The sequence below is a fragment of the Montipora foliosa genome, chromosome 8, assembly GCF_036669935.1.
Source record: "Montipora foliosa isolate CH-2021 chromosome 8, ASM3666993v2, whole genome shotgun sequence".
Classification (NCBI taxonomy): Eukaryota; Metazoa; Cnidaria; class Anthozoa; order Scleractinia; family Acroporidae; genus Montipora; species Montipora foliosa.
Window position 1 is genome coordinate 26,482,374 of NC_090876.1, and position 15,000 is coordinate 26,497,373.

The 15,000-nt window shown below is 38.6% G+C and overlaps 1 protein-coding gene across 1 annotated transcript in view; it reads left to right on the forward strand.

Moving 5' to 3' along the window:
* Positions 1 to 15,000, forward strand: part of LOC138012425 (ATP-dependent RNA helicase DHX8-like) — a 220,691-nt gene that overhangs the window by 103,390 nt on the left and 102,301 nt on the right. Inside the window, exon 10 of the mRNA XM_068859193.1 lies at positions 8,734 to 8,844. Coding sequence (XP_068715294.1) covers positions 8,734 to 8,844 — 111 coding nt within the window. The remainder of the gene's footprint in view (positions 1 to 8,733; positions 8,845 to 15,000) is intronic.

The following is a 15,000-nucleotide window of genomic DNA, read 5'->3' on the forward strand; positions in this document are numbered from 1 at the left end:
ATCAATGTCATGCACTGTTAGAGCTACATATTATGCAAGGACAACTTGAATCTCCTGGAAGACAACACACAGCTCAGTTGACATTTTATATGGAATAAATTGCTGTGTTACTTCACTACCACATGTAAGCAGTGCGTGTCTATTTTTTCTAAAGATGACAGGAATTTCTTCTTTCTGACAAATGATTAATTAATAGGTTGGTAGCCAGGTTGTTAACTTCAGAAAAGGATCTTTTTCCTCATGTGAATGTGTGAGGACCTGTGAGCCAAAGGGCCTCTGCTGGTATGACTTCTGGGTGACCCCTTAAATGGTCTTAATGACCCCCCAACTTGAAAAAAATTGTCTAGAACGGTGCGCGTACCACAGGCAACCCAGTGTACCCTCACAGAGGGTCTAGTTATCGTATGTTTTAATGTATTTATGTATTTTCTTTTGAATATCGGTTTGCTATGTAACTAATTCCACCATGCATACCATTTTCAATGAATTGGAACATATCAATGTCAGTTATTAGCTCCAATTTAATATCACTCATCTTTAACATAGTGTCCCAGCTAAGGCCAGGTGATGAAAAATAATGACATGGATCCAATTTATAATATTTTAAACAGGTTTTTCTGAAGTTTTCAAATACATCTGCAAGCAATAATATATCTGATTTGATATAAAAGTTGTGATATTTACCCATTGTTTTCAAATTAAAAGTATTCCGTACTTTTTGAGCATGATTGTATTGTTGTTCACTAATATTTTCATCAGTTAATATGCTATAAAATTCTTCTTTTGTTGGCAATTCAGTTTCATTTAACTTTTCAAATGAATCCATATAATCATAAGGATAAATTCCTTTTTGTTTCAGAAGCTGAAAATTATTTTTAAATACTTCTTTTGTGTATCTTAATGCTTCATCAGGTAAATTATTTGACAATTTTCCCTAAGTTTAAACTCATAAATTGAAAACTATCAATAAATGTTAAATTGTTACCAAGCATGAAAGGCATATATTTTTCCATATTAATGGGAATAACGTTAATATTCATTTGACATTCTTCTCCCTTTTTGTTTTTGTATCTGTGTTTTTTTGCTATTTCACCAATATTTTGCATAATAAAATGACTATCTTATCCTGTAAGATTATGAAATATAACTGGTATTTGTGAGTCAATCTATAATTTAGATTACAATCTTGATGCGCAGAGCCTCTATATTTTCCAGTGATATGACAATGATCTGTGGCTATAATATCTTGGTTAATATACTTTTTATTACAAATATGGCATGAATCAGATTTTTTGAAGTTTATTTCGTCTTCATCTGTCATTTTTAATGGTTTGTTGAATTTGTACTTGATAATATTTTTACAATATTTGACTCAAGCACTTTTCCATGAATTTGTATACAGCATTTTTACCTCTATAAATCTGAACTGGTTTGCTGTATTTATCATCATGACAACATACAACATTATAACTGTAACCACAGTCTGTATGCTTTTGATATGCTTCTGTATATGAATTATCATTGTTCGGCTTACAACCATGAACTTTTTCTGTAAGAGCTTCAAAATCAGCATATAGCACAAACAGAACGTTTGAAAAGTAGCGAACTTTACTTTTGAACCTTTTTCAGGCATTTTGATAGCTTGTTCGCCATTTATTTGAATACATATTTCTTTGTGATTAGTTAAAACTTGTTCAGAGCTGAAGCATTGCAAGCAAAACATGCAAAAGTGTTTTTTTTTTTTTTTATGTTTCGTTTGATTAAACATAAATTTGTTGAAGTCTTTGATAAGTACATAATGTGTTTTGGTTTCTTCAGTTATTATTATTACTTTTCTTTTCATATATAAATAGGAAAAGGTTGTTTATTTTCATAACCAAATACATTGATGTTAATACTCTTTTGTTTTTCAATTTTTTTTTATTTGTTTACATGGCTTCTGATAGGATGCGGAAAAAAATTAAAGATTATGCGGAAATTTTTGGCCACATTATGCAGAAACATGCGTTGATTATGCGGAAATTACACCGGATTATGCGGAAACTTAACAAGTTATAAAACTAATAATTAGGCCCGTCCAATGTATTTACATGCTTACGGTAAATCCGTAATCGAAATTGCAACCAATACAATCGCATTTGTGACTGAATTTTTGCCCTTTGTGATTAAATTACATGGAGGAGTCATCAATTTGCGACTAGCTTTCACCGTTGAAATAAAAGGGTTAGCAGTTGGGATTTTCCCGCAACTTTTGGTAAAATAAATAAAGCGATAAAAAATTATTTTGTTTCTCATCATGAATTTTGTTTCAATTTGGAGATAATGGAGCAAAATTGTAATACCTTTGGAGCGCGATCCATTCCCTTGATCATTGACTTAAAGTGCATTTGATTCACAGTATTCCGGAATAAGAATACGTGAAGTGATGAATGCAAAATGTTTAAAATGGCATTTTAGCAGGTGTTCGACATTTTTAATGTGAATCTCCGTAAAAACGAAGGATTTCTAACTTGTATTCCATGTAATCCTATTCCGGAATACGGTCAATCGAACGCGCCCTTAGTTTCTTATCAGTTACGTCATTTGCTGAAGTGTAACTGTTTTCGTCCAATGGAAAGCATTGTAGGAACAAAAACTAGTGTCCAGGCTCATTGGGAAAAAATGCGCGGAAACTGCTTACGATCTTTCTTACGAATTTTCATCTTGCGAACGAAATGGTGTGTTTTCTTCAATGTTCTGGAAAATAAGCGTTTCAAAACAGTCAATTTCTTCGGCTTTTATGTTTTTGAGGATGTTAAGGAGCTGCTTTATCACTAATATCAGATATTTCTTCTGTTTTTTTGCGGAAAATATCGGAATTATGCGGAAGAGGCGGATTTCAGTGAATTATGCGGATCCGCATCGCCGCATCACGTCAGATGCTATGTGTTTAATAGTTACTGGAAATTCAATGCTTTGATAATCTAAATTTTGAATAAATGCTTTATCTGATTTTTTTATTCATTGAGGATCTTTGTTTTGTGGATTAAGATGCCTTATATGAGCCCATAAAAAGCATTTATTATCGTTGCTTTTTAAGTTTATCAATCCTTTTGAACTATTACATAATTCATTTGGTAGTTTGATATAGCTATTTCCTTTCATAGGTTCATATTTAACAACATTAAGATAATCAACTAATTGTCTATTCCACCAGTTGCTTCTGAAATCCATTGAGCTACGTTGTTTAATATTTGTTGTTTCTATAATTTTAAAGCTAGTTCAATTTGGTCTCAGTTCATTAGAGACCAAGCATCAATGTACAGTCAGACTCAATTCGTGCGAAAGTGTTTTAGTCCTTTTTTTATTCTTGCATGTTTTTAACACCCCCTTTTGTAAATTCTCATACTTTACATACTTTTACCTCTTTGTTTTATATTTATGTGTATGCAAAATTTTATCTTCACTTTTAAGCTCGATAATGACCGAAATTCGGTCGAAATGTCACGCATTTTTCCCTATAATTTTTACCTCAATTTGTTTTAAAAAGCCCTTACTTATAAGTATTTCTTAGTTTTTTTGAGATATTTTTCGATTCCGTTGTCAATTGGGGTTTTTGTCTCTAATCTTTTTTAAAGTACTTTGGTAAATACGATATGTACAATGAAGCATCAACTATAGGTAGCTGAACAGGTTGTATTCCAATTGTTTTTTTAGTTCTTGGAGCTGGTGTTGGTTTGTAAACATCTCTAAATTCTAAAGGAGATTGAATAATGTTTTCTTCATAATCTTGAATCATTTCTTTTACACCACAACGTGGTGTTGGTATAGTTTTTCTTTTTATAGTTTTTTTATTTAAGATAGGCAACTTGCTTGGTGTGAAAGACCCTATCCCTGGCAGGCTTCATTCACGTGTGGTTTATAAGTTTGTATGTGCGGGCTGTAATGCCTGTTATGTCGGCGAAACAACCCGGCATTTTTCCGCACGCGTGCGTGAGCACTTAGTCAGTGATGGGGCCTCTCACGTTTTCAAACACCTACAGAATTCCGAACAATGTCGTGCCGTGTCTTCACGGGAATGTTTCCATATTTTAGATCACGCCTCCACGACTTTTCAACTCAAGATAAAAGAAGCTTTTCATATTCAAAGAGAACAACCTTCTCTTAATCAACAACTGCGTCACGTAAATCTAAAACTATCCTTTTAATTCTCACATTGTCAGGTTTTATGTACATTCCGTTGTTACTGGCATAATTAGCACTTTTTCCGTACTTATAAATTCAACTTAATGCTTTGTACGTTAATCAACTGAAGATGACAGAAGTCTCTGTCGAAACATGTCTTATAATTTCAAAAGTTCTGTCATTTTCTTTAAATTTCTGACTTGCCTGCTGATATCAAGATCCTTTTTTTATTTTGTTGTAAAATCAAATTTATTATTTCTGATTTTGAAAGTTTTTCTAATTCTGCTTTGTTCATCTAGATATTAGCATTATATAAAACTCTTATTCTTATGTATTTTATGAACATTGAAAAATTCAAATAAATCAAAAACAATTTATTTAAACTTTTCTATATGTTTGAAAATAATTCTATATGTTTTTTGAAAAATTATTCAATATTATTTTTATGCATTTTTGTCTGGCAATGATTCCATTTATTTTTTAATAAATATTTTTTATCACATATTGGGCAAATCCATTCCTTTTTGCTTAAAGATTTTTTTATTGACAAATATCAACCTTTTTTTTGTCTTCTTCATTGAAATATTTAGTATTAGCACTAAATAGTCGTATAAACATAACAACTTTCTTTAATTTTCCAGACATGTTTCGACGGTACATCCGTCATCTTCAGTGTTACACATTTTGAAATTGCTGTTGAATTTAAAGCGCGCGCGATCTTACAAACTTCGTTACATTGCGTTGTCAATATTGCGTATTAAATCAAAACAGAACAAGACAAAAATTTAAATGAGTGACGCTTAGTTCCTTACCGGGAGAGAGTCAGGTTAATGTGTTTCACCTGCTGGTTGAGGTTGGGGCTTCTCCCATTTTATATACATGGATTCCTTAAGCTTCACTTGGTACTTAGTGGCTGCAGAGTCCAGGATCTCGAAGCAATCCGGTGTGCAGGATGCCTTACAAAACTCTGAACTCTGCAGATGTTTAAAAACGTTCGAAGATCTGTCTGAAAGTAAGTGCTTGCGCACTTGTGTGGAGAAGTGTCGGCTGGTTTCACCAACATAACAAGCATTACAACTTGCACACGAACGTTTATAGACCACACGCGTGCGAAGCCCTACAGGGACAGCATCTTTCACATTAAAAAGATTCCTGACTTTGAAAGTAGTGAAGACTAACCTTATATCAATAGGTTTACATAACCGATTAGCAAGTTTGCGTATACTCCTCTGTGCCGTGACTGAGAAGTGCCCAACGTAAGGGATTTTAAAGAAGAACTTAGGTGTTTTCTGGGGCTCGATTTCTAAATAAGACTGTGTTTTCCCTCCCTTGACTGCTGTCTGAATATATTTAGAAATATATTTGTTGATAAGGTTCTCAGGGAAGAGATTCCTCCGCAGAATGACAGACAATTTTTGAAGGTCAGTATGGAACCCCATCCAAGTGTTGTTTATCTTAAAAGTTCTATCAATCAAGGTTTTGATTAACCCCAATTTGTAGGTAAAGGGGCAAAAACTGAGATAACTGGTCAGCAAACCTGTGAAAGTTTTTTTCCGGTAAACGGTGATTACACTTTGGTGCGAGTCAGTGTTATTGATTAGAACATCTAGGAAAGGTAGAACATGGTCAGCTTCCGGTTCCATTGTAAAGCGTATATTGGGGTGTTGATTGTTGAACAGAAGGAATAGTTTCGAATTTTTGTAAACCGCTTTGTGTCATTTTATTTTCGCATATTTCGCGTTGTCAGCCCTAGCGCTCCTTAACACCTACGAGCTCATTGTATTCCTTTGTATAATTTTGCTTTTGCGCCTTCGCCTCGTTATATATGTAGATCAGCTAGTTTTTTTCGTCACCTGCTTAGTATAAAGTTAGCATTTTTTAGTTTTAGGGCGGTTCTGTTTTGGCATTTTCGTTCGGCCAGAATGTTTGGGTTTCTAAACAGAAGACGGATTGGATCGGGGCATTTCGTTCAGCCAAAAATTGGTAGCAGAGCGAGGTTCTAAGGTTGTATGGGTCGGAGTTTTTGTACGCTTTAATGTTGTAAAAGTTCATCCCAAGATTTAAGAATGGAAGGAGATTTTAAAGGCAAAGAAAGCGCCGACGATTGCGAGACATTGTTGGAGAAATTAAGAAGTCAAAAGCGAGTGTGCAAAATGCAGTTAACGAAGCTGTATTCTCGTTTGTTGAGACTGATGTCAAGAGAAGTGACTGACGTCGAGGAGCTTTTAACCGCTCTAGAAGCAACACAGGAAAAGATGTTAGATGTATTGCAAGTTCTGGAGGATTTAATCGTTATTTATCAATTGAAGGGAGACGAGCAAAGTGTGAAACGTGCCGAAGCTGAGATGGAGAAAGTAACGACGGATACGGACAGAGAAATTGTTACTGTTAAACAACTTGGAAAGTAATACCGCAGTAGTAAACCGCAAGAATAATATTTACATAAGTCTTTCTTTGAACCACGAACGGTTGGTCATGCAAGGTTTTCGAGGATATGTTAAATGTGTTTTGTAAATTCCCCGTGACCAGCAACCCGATATTTCAGTCAATTTAAAGTGAATCTGCAATAGTAACGTTTTGGACAGGGAGACGAGCAAAGTGTAAAACGTGCCGAAGCTGAGATGGAGAAAGTAATGACGGATACGGACAGAGAAATTGCTACGGTAAAGGAGTTTTTGACCTCACTTACATTAAAAGCATTAATAACATTTCCCTATCGCACGAACCATCCATCCTCCCCCCTCAGTTGCTACCTGTACCAAACCTGTACCGTCCTACAAACATCGAACGCACTTGCCTAAGCTTCGATTACCCCTAGTCATAGCAATTGCAGCATGTTGACTGCGCATGGAAAACAAATCTAGGAATAGACTGTGATTAGTGGAGAAATGAAGTATCTAAATTATCTGAACGCTCACCGTTTGCATATGAATTATAAAGACGCAAAACCAGCGAGCGAAACAAACTTGGGACATATTGAAATTTCGCCTAAAGAACGACATAATTCGACATAGTCTGATGTTCAAACCATCTTTTCTCACGTTGTGCTTTCACAAGTAACTCTGTTGGCAGCCGGCCGTCACTCGTGATGAATTTACATAAGCTATGCCGATGTGCAACAATGATCAAATGTTAACCAGAGCACAAAAACAATCTTTTCAGTTGAGATGAAATAATTTTCTACAAGTTCAGGGTTTGGTTTGCTAGGAATGTTTTTCTTTTTGTAATTTGTTACTGTTAAACAACTTGGAAAGTAATACCGCAGTAGTAAACCGCAAAAATAATATTTACATAAGTCTTTCTTTGAACCACGAACGGTTGGTCATGCAAGGTTTTCGAGGATATGTTAAATGTGTTTTGTAAATTCCCCGTGACCAGCAACCCGATATTTCAGTCAATTTAAAGTGAATCTGCAATAGTAACGTTTTGGACAGTGATTAGCGACACTATCTAGCTTGAGTAGTTTTATACCTTTCAACACGGGCATTGCAAGAGCGGGTCACCCAGACCCTGGACATATAATCTTACCGTTTTGTATATATATTGTCAAAACCCAGTTGTGGGCCACCATACTCTCCGGCTGCAAGATATCGAGATAATAAATGTATGTTCCGAGCGCTGAGCTGCAAAAAAAAGCGGACATATTCTCCCATAAACTGAAATGAATAAAATTTTAAAAATGTGGTGACGGCGAAGTCCACGCAAGTGGGAAAAGCGTCCTTGAAATCGACTTGTCGGACCTTCGAATGAACAGTCCACAAGAAGTCTTCGAAATAATCACTGCAATCAAAATATGTCACAAAGAAGGTTTCAAATGTGGTCAGAAGATTCTGGCTACGGATATTCTATTCGCATGTTAAAGGAAAGTAAGGCAATCAAGGTCCATGACGATCGGCTATGATCCTCGATCTATGTTCGCAATTTTCAACCGAAACTTGTTCAGTTCCTGTTCTTCAGTGGGATTTCAACATTATAATCTGGCTTAACGAAACACAAAGTCAACGGAAACCATTTACAACTCCACCGCAGAATTTTAATTATCGAGGGTTTACCTCGGTTGGCTTTTTCGCGGCAACTTTGGAGCCTAGCTGTAAATTTCCCTTGGCAGAAAAGCGGCTCACCGCGGGAATACCGAGGGAAAGTCGCTACATATAGTTACAAAGCAGAGCCTATTTCTTTGCCAAGCACTCCGGTTACATAATAGACCAATCTCGTTAAAATTCAGTCCAAACCAAAAGACATGATCTCAAGGCTCTGGGTAGTAAATATTCCCCAGAGCCTCGAGATGATGCCTTTTTTTTTTTGGATGGAATTTTAATATATCGAATTTGGTCTATTGCAGGGGCTATCAATCAGTGACCACTGCCTTGTTTATGTGTTCAGAAAGACTTAGGATATCATGTCTTGACCAGAGTTTATAGAAGTGAGAAATTTCAAGCATTTTGGCGTTTATCATGGGACGGCTCCACCCTGGTCTGAATGTTTTTATTAGTAGTATTATTATTATTATTATTACAACGGTTACGTAAATTTATTGACTTAAGTTTCCTCTCTTTATCATGTTCACAGCTCAGACGTGAAGGACGAGTTGCTAGTGTGGGTGATGTAGTACAAAGAGGTCAAAGGGTTAAGGTGAAAGTTTTGTCAATGGCCGGAAGCAAGATCAGTCTGAGCATTAAGGTAAGGCAGATAAAACAGCACAGAACAGTTTATGTGTAAACACACTTTATTGAAAATATTGGTGATGCTCAGTGCTTGTATGCTAGTAAAGTCGCAGCACTGGCTAGTCTATGACCAGAAGAATTTTTCAGCCCTACCAAAATGACCTGTTACTCAATGTATTTTTGTTTCAGGTCGGTTTAGCTGATTTGGGGGGGAGGGGGATTTATTAGAATACAATGCATTTCAAGATAATCTTCAGTGTTGGCATATGTTCATTATACTTAAGAAAAGTTATAGTAATATTTCCCATGATATAGACATGTTACTTTCCTCTATTTAAACTTTTGTTTATATCTTCTAACCTTTTAATTCTTGTGTAAAATTCAATATATTAGCTGATGGATGCCTGTATAATTATGGATCCACTATATCATTTGGTCGGTTATTGTCAGTGATAATTTCGGGCCAACAAAACTCAACCAAAGCCATGGTTAATTTGTGATCTCTCGCGCGAAAAGGTCTCTTTCAGTTAGTCGTTCGAAGCATGCGGCCATTCATAACCGAGTAAAAGCCATGTGCACAGCATTTGAAGTCATGTGCATGGCTTAAGTTCTCAGGCAGAAAAAATTGCAAACCGTGGGCACGCCTGATACATCCGTTCAAAAAAGATTATTATCCGTGTGCACAGATCTAGCTTTCTGTTCATAAAAAAATGGCCGCCCATGCACCCGCATCGTGCTTCCCGTTTAAAAAAAAAGACCACCCATGCACACTGATCAAGCTTTCCATTCAAAAAACCATAGCCACCTGTGCGCCAGATTAAGGCTTCCTGTTCAAATAAATAAAACACGAGTACACGGCTCGAGCCGTCTGTACCAATCATAATTTTTGCTGTTTTTATGATTGATGCTTTAACTGTTTGTTAAGAAGGTTAAACACACGAATGCCGCAGGTTCAACGGTTAGCTTTCAAACAACAATCTGTCTGTAAACAATCATATAGGCAAATGTGTTCGCAAAATGTTTTGCCTTAAAAAAAAGTATAAACTAAGATATGCAAGAAAAAATATGAACGTTTGTCTCATTCTATCCTCCGTTCATTGATAAGTAGACGAGCCATGGAAAATTTGCAAAGTGTGCTGTTTACAAACTTTGCAAAAAGCCACAGTCACTTTTTCTGATTTTATGTTATCTTGGCAGTCAAACATTTTGCTAATTGATATTTTCTTGGCTGGAAAATGATCTTCTATTTTCTACATTTTCAACTTTCTCAGAAAAGGTTTCTATATTTAAAATTTCTTCAGCCGAATTGGGAAACATCTCGAAATACGCTATTCAAATTGCTTTTTTTTTTAACCAAAAGTATTTTGTTTGGATAGACAACGCATTTTAGAACCAATCGTGTTTTGTTTATACAAACTTGCAACTTCAAGAATTTGCTGACACACTTTTGTTGCTCAGTAATCAGAGCATGCACGTTCCGGCCACATTTCATGGAAATCCAGCAATGGCACATCCAGTATTGTGCAAAAGTAATGCAAGCGAAATGCACGAATTTCGTTCTTTGTTCATCTGAAATTTCATGGCGTATCCAGCGATAATTCGCTTAAACAAAGGGCGATTTTTCTTCAAAGTTTCGTTAAGCTAAAGAAAATTCGCGATCAAAAACGATAATTTGCAAGGCAGTTGACGAAATTTTGCAACACGTTGAACGGCAGTTCGGGAGTGTTCAAGCAATTTTCTTTCAGCAGCTGATACGAACAAACTGGCATGCAACTCACAAGCGATAAATTTGTAAATATGTGCTTATAAGGCCAGTGGCAGTTTTGATGCCCTCATAAATCCCCTTTGCGTGGCCACAGTCTGCTACTAGCTGGATTTTGGCGCATAGGTTCTGACAGTACTCGTTGGCACAGCGGCAGGTGGTCTGCTGGGCCTTGCTCCTAGCTGCTCGAAGGGCGTCGTGTGAGCTTGGGGAAGGGTTCTGCTTGTGAGCCAGCATCGCTTTCCTCTTGGCCTCCGTGACTGGCTGCATTTCTTCTCAGGAAGCCTCGACCCAGTCAGCATTCTTGCATTCTTTCTTGCCAAATGCAGCCATGGCTGAGTCGTAGATGGCATCACGGAGGTGAGACCATTTGGCACCCAGGTTGCTGGTTGTTGGTTGCGCAGCAAGTTTCTCCTGGAGGCTGTCCCCTAGCTCTGAGCCTTAACAGGTTTGAAAGGGCCACAGGCGTTGATGCGGGGGCGACCCTTGGTCTTGCCGTGGTGGATCTTTCTGGGCTTTAGCCTGACCTTGCTTGCCACAAGCGAGTAGTCCGTGTCACAGTCAGCGCTGTGATACCTTCTTGTGTGGAGGACACTGCTGAGGTCCGCTCTCCTAGTGATGAGGAGGTCTAGCCGGTGCCAGTGGTGGGACCAAGGGTGTCTCCAAGACACTTTGTGCAGCTCCTTACACTTAACGTAGCTGTTGGTGATGCAGAAGCTGTGGTGACAGCAGAGTTCGAGCAACCTCTGCCCGTTCTCATTCATCCTGCTGACACCAAAGTGGCCAAGGCAGGTAGGCCATGCTTGCCAGTCGGTCCCAACACAAGCGTTGAAATCGCCTAGCAAATATATGCCCTAAGAACCTGGGATTCTGGATAGTGTTTCCTGCAGAGCCTCGTAGAATTGATCCTGGAATGTTCCAGCTTGTGATTCGAAGAGCTAGAGTCTTCATAGTTTTTCGTTTTTGACTGCTTGGTGCAAGTACTTGCTCGCTTGTCGGGAGGGTCCCCTAAGTTCTAGGCACCCAGTAGAGCAGGCATGCAATGACGGGGCGGCACCTTACTGGCTGGGGGCTGCCCAGCTTGAGGCAGGTGGTAGCCACCCAAAGAAGCTGCGAGGGCTTCTGCCTTGTCCCGTGTTGTGCCGGAGTCTTGCAACACTGCTGGAGTGGGCCTCTCCAGTTTGCGCTAAGGCCTGGTCGGGAAGATAAGGAGATTTTGGGCTGCCCATGTGACAGCGTCCCCCTCAGTGTAACTGGCTGGGTCCAAGGGAAAGGAAGAACCAATACAACTTGGGGCTAGTTCCACTGCAGAAGCCGCCGTATGGGCTCCACTCCGGATTTGTCCTTGAGGTTTACTCCTGAAGCCTTCCTGAGATCAGGTATAGCCGCTGCCGTCACCTGCCAAGAGCTCCATCTACCCGGGGCAACAGGTTTTAAGGTGCCAGTGGCCTCGCCTTCGCCCCTTCTCCTGTCAGTGGTGCCATTTCCGCTACTCGGAGGCCAGAAGTTGGACTTAGCTTACAGAGGCTCTTAGAGTCGTATGCCATTGGGAGCATTTCAAGAGGTTGTGAAAGCCCAGCCTCGCAACCCACTCCCTGGCTATAACAGCCTTACAGAACCACTCGACTGTAATATCTTCATTATTATTCAGTCTTGCACTGCAGGACTGTGGGCGATGTCCTCATTAACTACGGAACAGCGGACTGCTAGCTCACAATTAACATTTCTAATTGGACACGTAAATGCTAACAACTTATGATGAAGCTGTTAAGCAGAAATTGGTTCACTGCGCTGCACAAGCCCAGCGACTTGTGGGAATGAATACTGATGCCATGTGACCCTAGATAAATTTAAAATTGAGTCTTTTTTTGCTGATTTCTCCTCTAAGCACTTGGATCTTACTCTTCATTCTCCTTTTCCAGAAAGGATCCTTCCTAGGATGATTAGTTGCTCTCTTTATACCCAATTTCCGGGTAACGACTATTGCCGCCGCTCGCAACAACTGGTTGGTCTCAGTAATATCAGTGGTCTCAACATGTGCGAGGGGTATGTTTACTTCCTGTGTTACTTCTCTGAGTTTGGTCCTGTCAACATGCTTCAGTGGTCTAAGCTTCTCTCCCTGACCTTCTTCAATTGCCACCTTTATTTCCTCTAAAATGTCTAGTTGTTCTCTGACAGACCTTCGCTGTTCACGATTCTGAATGCCCCAACACGAGCCCCACTCCCTTCACGTCCTGATGTATCTTCAGGAGGCTCGTCACTCGGTTCAATAACATTGTCAATTTCACTGTACGTCTCTCCGATGGAGCCCCTTACTTGCCGCTTAATCTCCTCCAGCTCAACCTCAGAAAGCCACTTGTTGGTCATGATGGCGCGAGCCTGGTCAGCAATGTTTTGTTCTGACACCTTGAACATATCTCTCTTTTGCCAAGCACTCAGCATTCTCTTCCTGTAACCTCTAACTGTTGGTTCACTTTCAAAATAACATTCCATCACAACTCGATTCACTGCATTGTTCCATTTTCTACGGCCAGTTGCTGGTTGACGACCAAGTGGTGCCTGACTGGGCACACCGTCACTGCCGGACGAGAGACCTTCATATCCGGTCTCATTCACGTCGTTATCTTCAATTCTGTCATTATGTATCGTCATCACAGTGTGAGTTTTCTAGTCATGTGCTGGGAATTTTTTTTTTTTTCGGGGTTATCTCTCCTAGATCCGCCATGTTTTGCGATGTTAACAGGGGCCTCGAGTAGGCTGTGGCGCTAGGCCACACATGGACGGTCTTCGCCAAGGATAGACTAGTGGTCGCTTGGGGTTGACCATAATTGCCCAGGCTCGTTAGCTGGTCCAAGAGCACTGGGGTTCGCTTCACTTGACACTGGATATGAGGAGACCAGTCTAGGACGCCGCTAGGGCTGCTAGGAAAGGTACTACTTCTCCAGGGATCCTCATTATTATTATTATTATTATTATGATTATTATTATTATTAGAGATACATGGAGCTTACACGGAGCCTATTGGTCAGGTCAGAGGTACAAAAGCCAATTAAATTATAAAATCGGTTGGATAATCTACTTATTGAAGGTTGAAATTCTCGGGAAATTGTACTTAACAGGAATAATATGAGGGTAATTAATGATCTCAATCAACTGACTGCAAGAATAATGCCATCTGAAAAAGCACCAGATGCATCCAAAAGTGAGAACCAGCATGGGTAAATTCACTTTTAAGTACTCTGCTTCAGTTTTTTGGAAACTGTCCCCTTGACACTCAAACAAGTTCAAAGCCCAAACCAATTCAAGAGACTGTGCAAAGCTTATTTTATGTCTCGCCAATCAAATGAGATATGCTCTTTTTAGTTAAATATTGTAAATGTTTCAGTTCTTACCTTGTTTGTCTGTGTGCTGTTTGTTTGCTTCCTGCTTCTTGCTTTCTGCTTCTTTGCCCCCTTTTCTTCTTACTGTTATTTCCTAGTCTCATTTATTTATTTAACATATATTTCCTCTTTTTCTCCTTGAATTTTAAAATACAGAGTCCATGGTTCAATATACGTGTACATGTTCATGTATCTCTAATTTACCTCAATCTATGAACAATTTTATAATGATAATAACAATAACAATGATAATTTAAGGATAAAAATAAGCGAAATAAGTTTTGCACAACGTTTTGATGACTCCATGTTATCATTTTCGAGTGAAGAGAGAATAAAATTGATAACTTAATATATACCATGTGAGGTGATGAAACAAAAAGTGTAAAAGTGTACATATAAATGGTGACAAATTTACAAATTCACAAATTCAAATAAATAGTTTTGCAAGGATGGAGTCTGATTGTGTGTTTAAGCATGGCCTCTTCTTCTTTATGAATAACATTTCATAAATCAGACAGTCCAGTTTTCTGTTGCACTTCTTCAAAACGGAAAAATTGTTGGTGAGGTCACTGATGGTTTCAAGACCGTGGTTGTTCTTTAAGTGCTTGCCGATTTCTGAATACCAATACCTTGAAATAAGTGTCGGCTGGTGTAGCCAACATACCCTGCATCACACAGATCACATTGGTAATTATACACAATGCATTGTTGGCTAATTATAGGTGAGAGTGTGATCGATTTTGTTGCTTAGATCTAATAATTGCCTTTTTACTACTTCGGCAGACTTTTGATCTTTAAAAGGCAAAACCACTCGTGAACAGCATTTTTGTTAGTGGATAATTGGGCTTGCACTCGAGGGTTTTCAGACCTCACTGAGGTGACAAAGTGAGCGATAGTGGAATTAACGAGGCTGTCAGGATACTTGAAGTTAGTAAACATCATCTTGAGATGATCACATTCGGATTTGAAAGACTCAGGTGGAACGCACATTGTAACATGGTCTTCAGTAGTGAGTTCTTGTCCCTTTTAT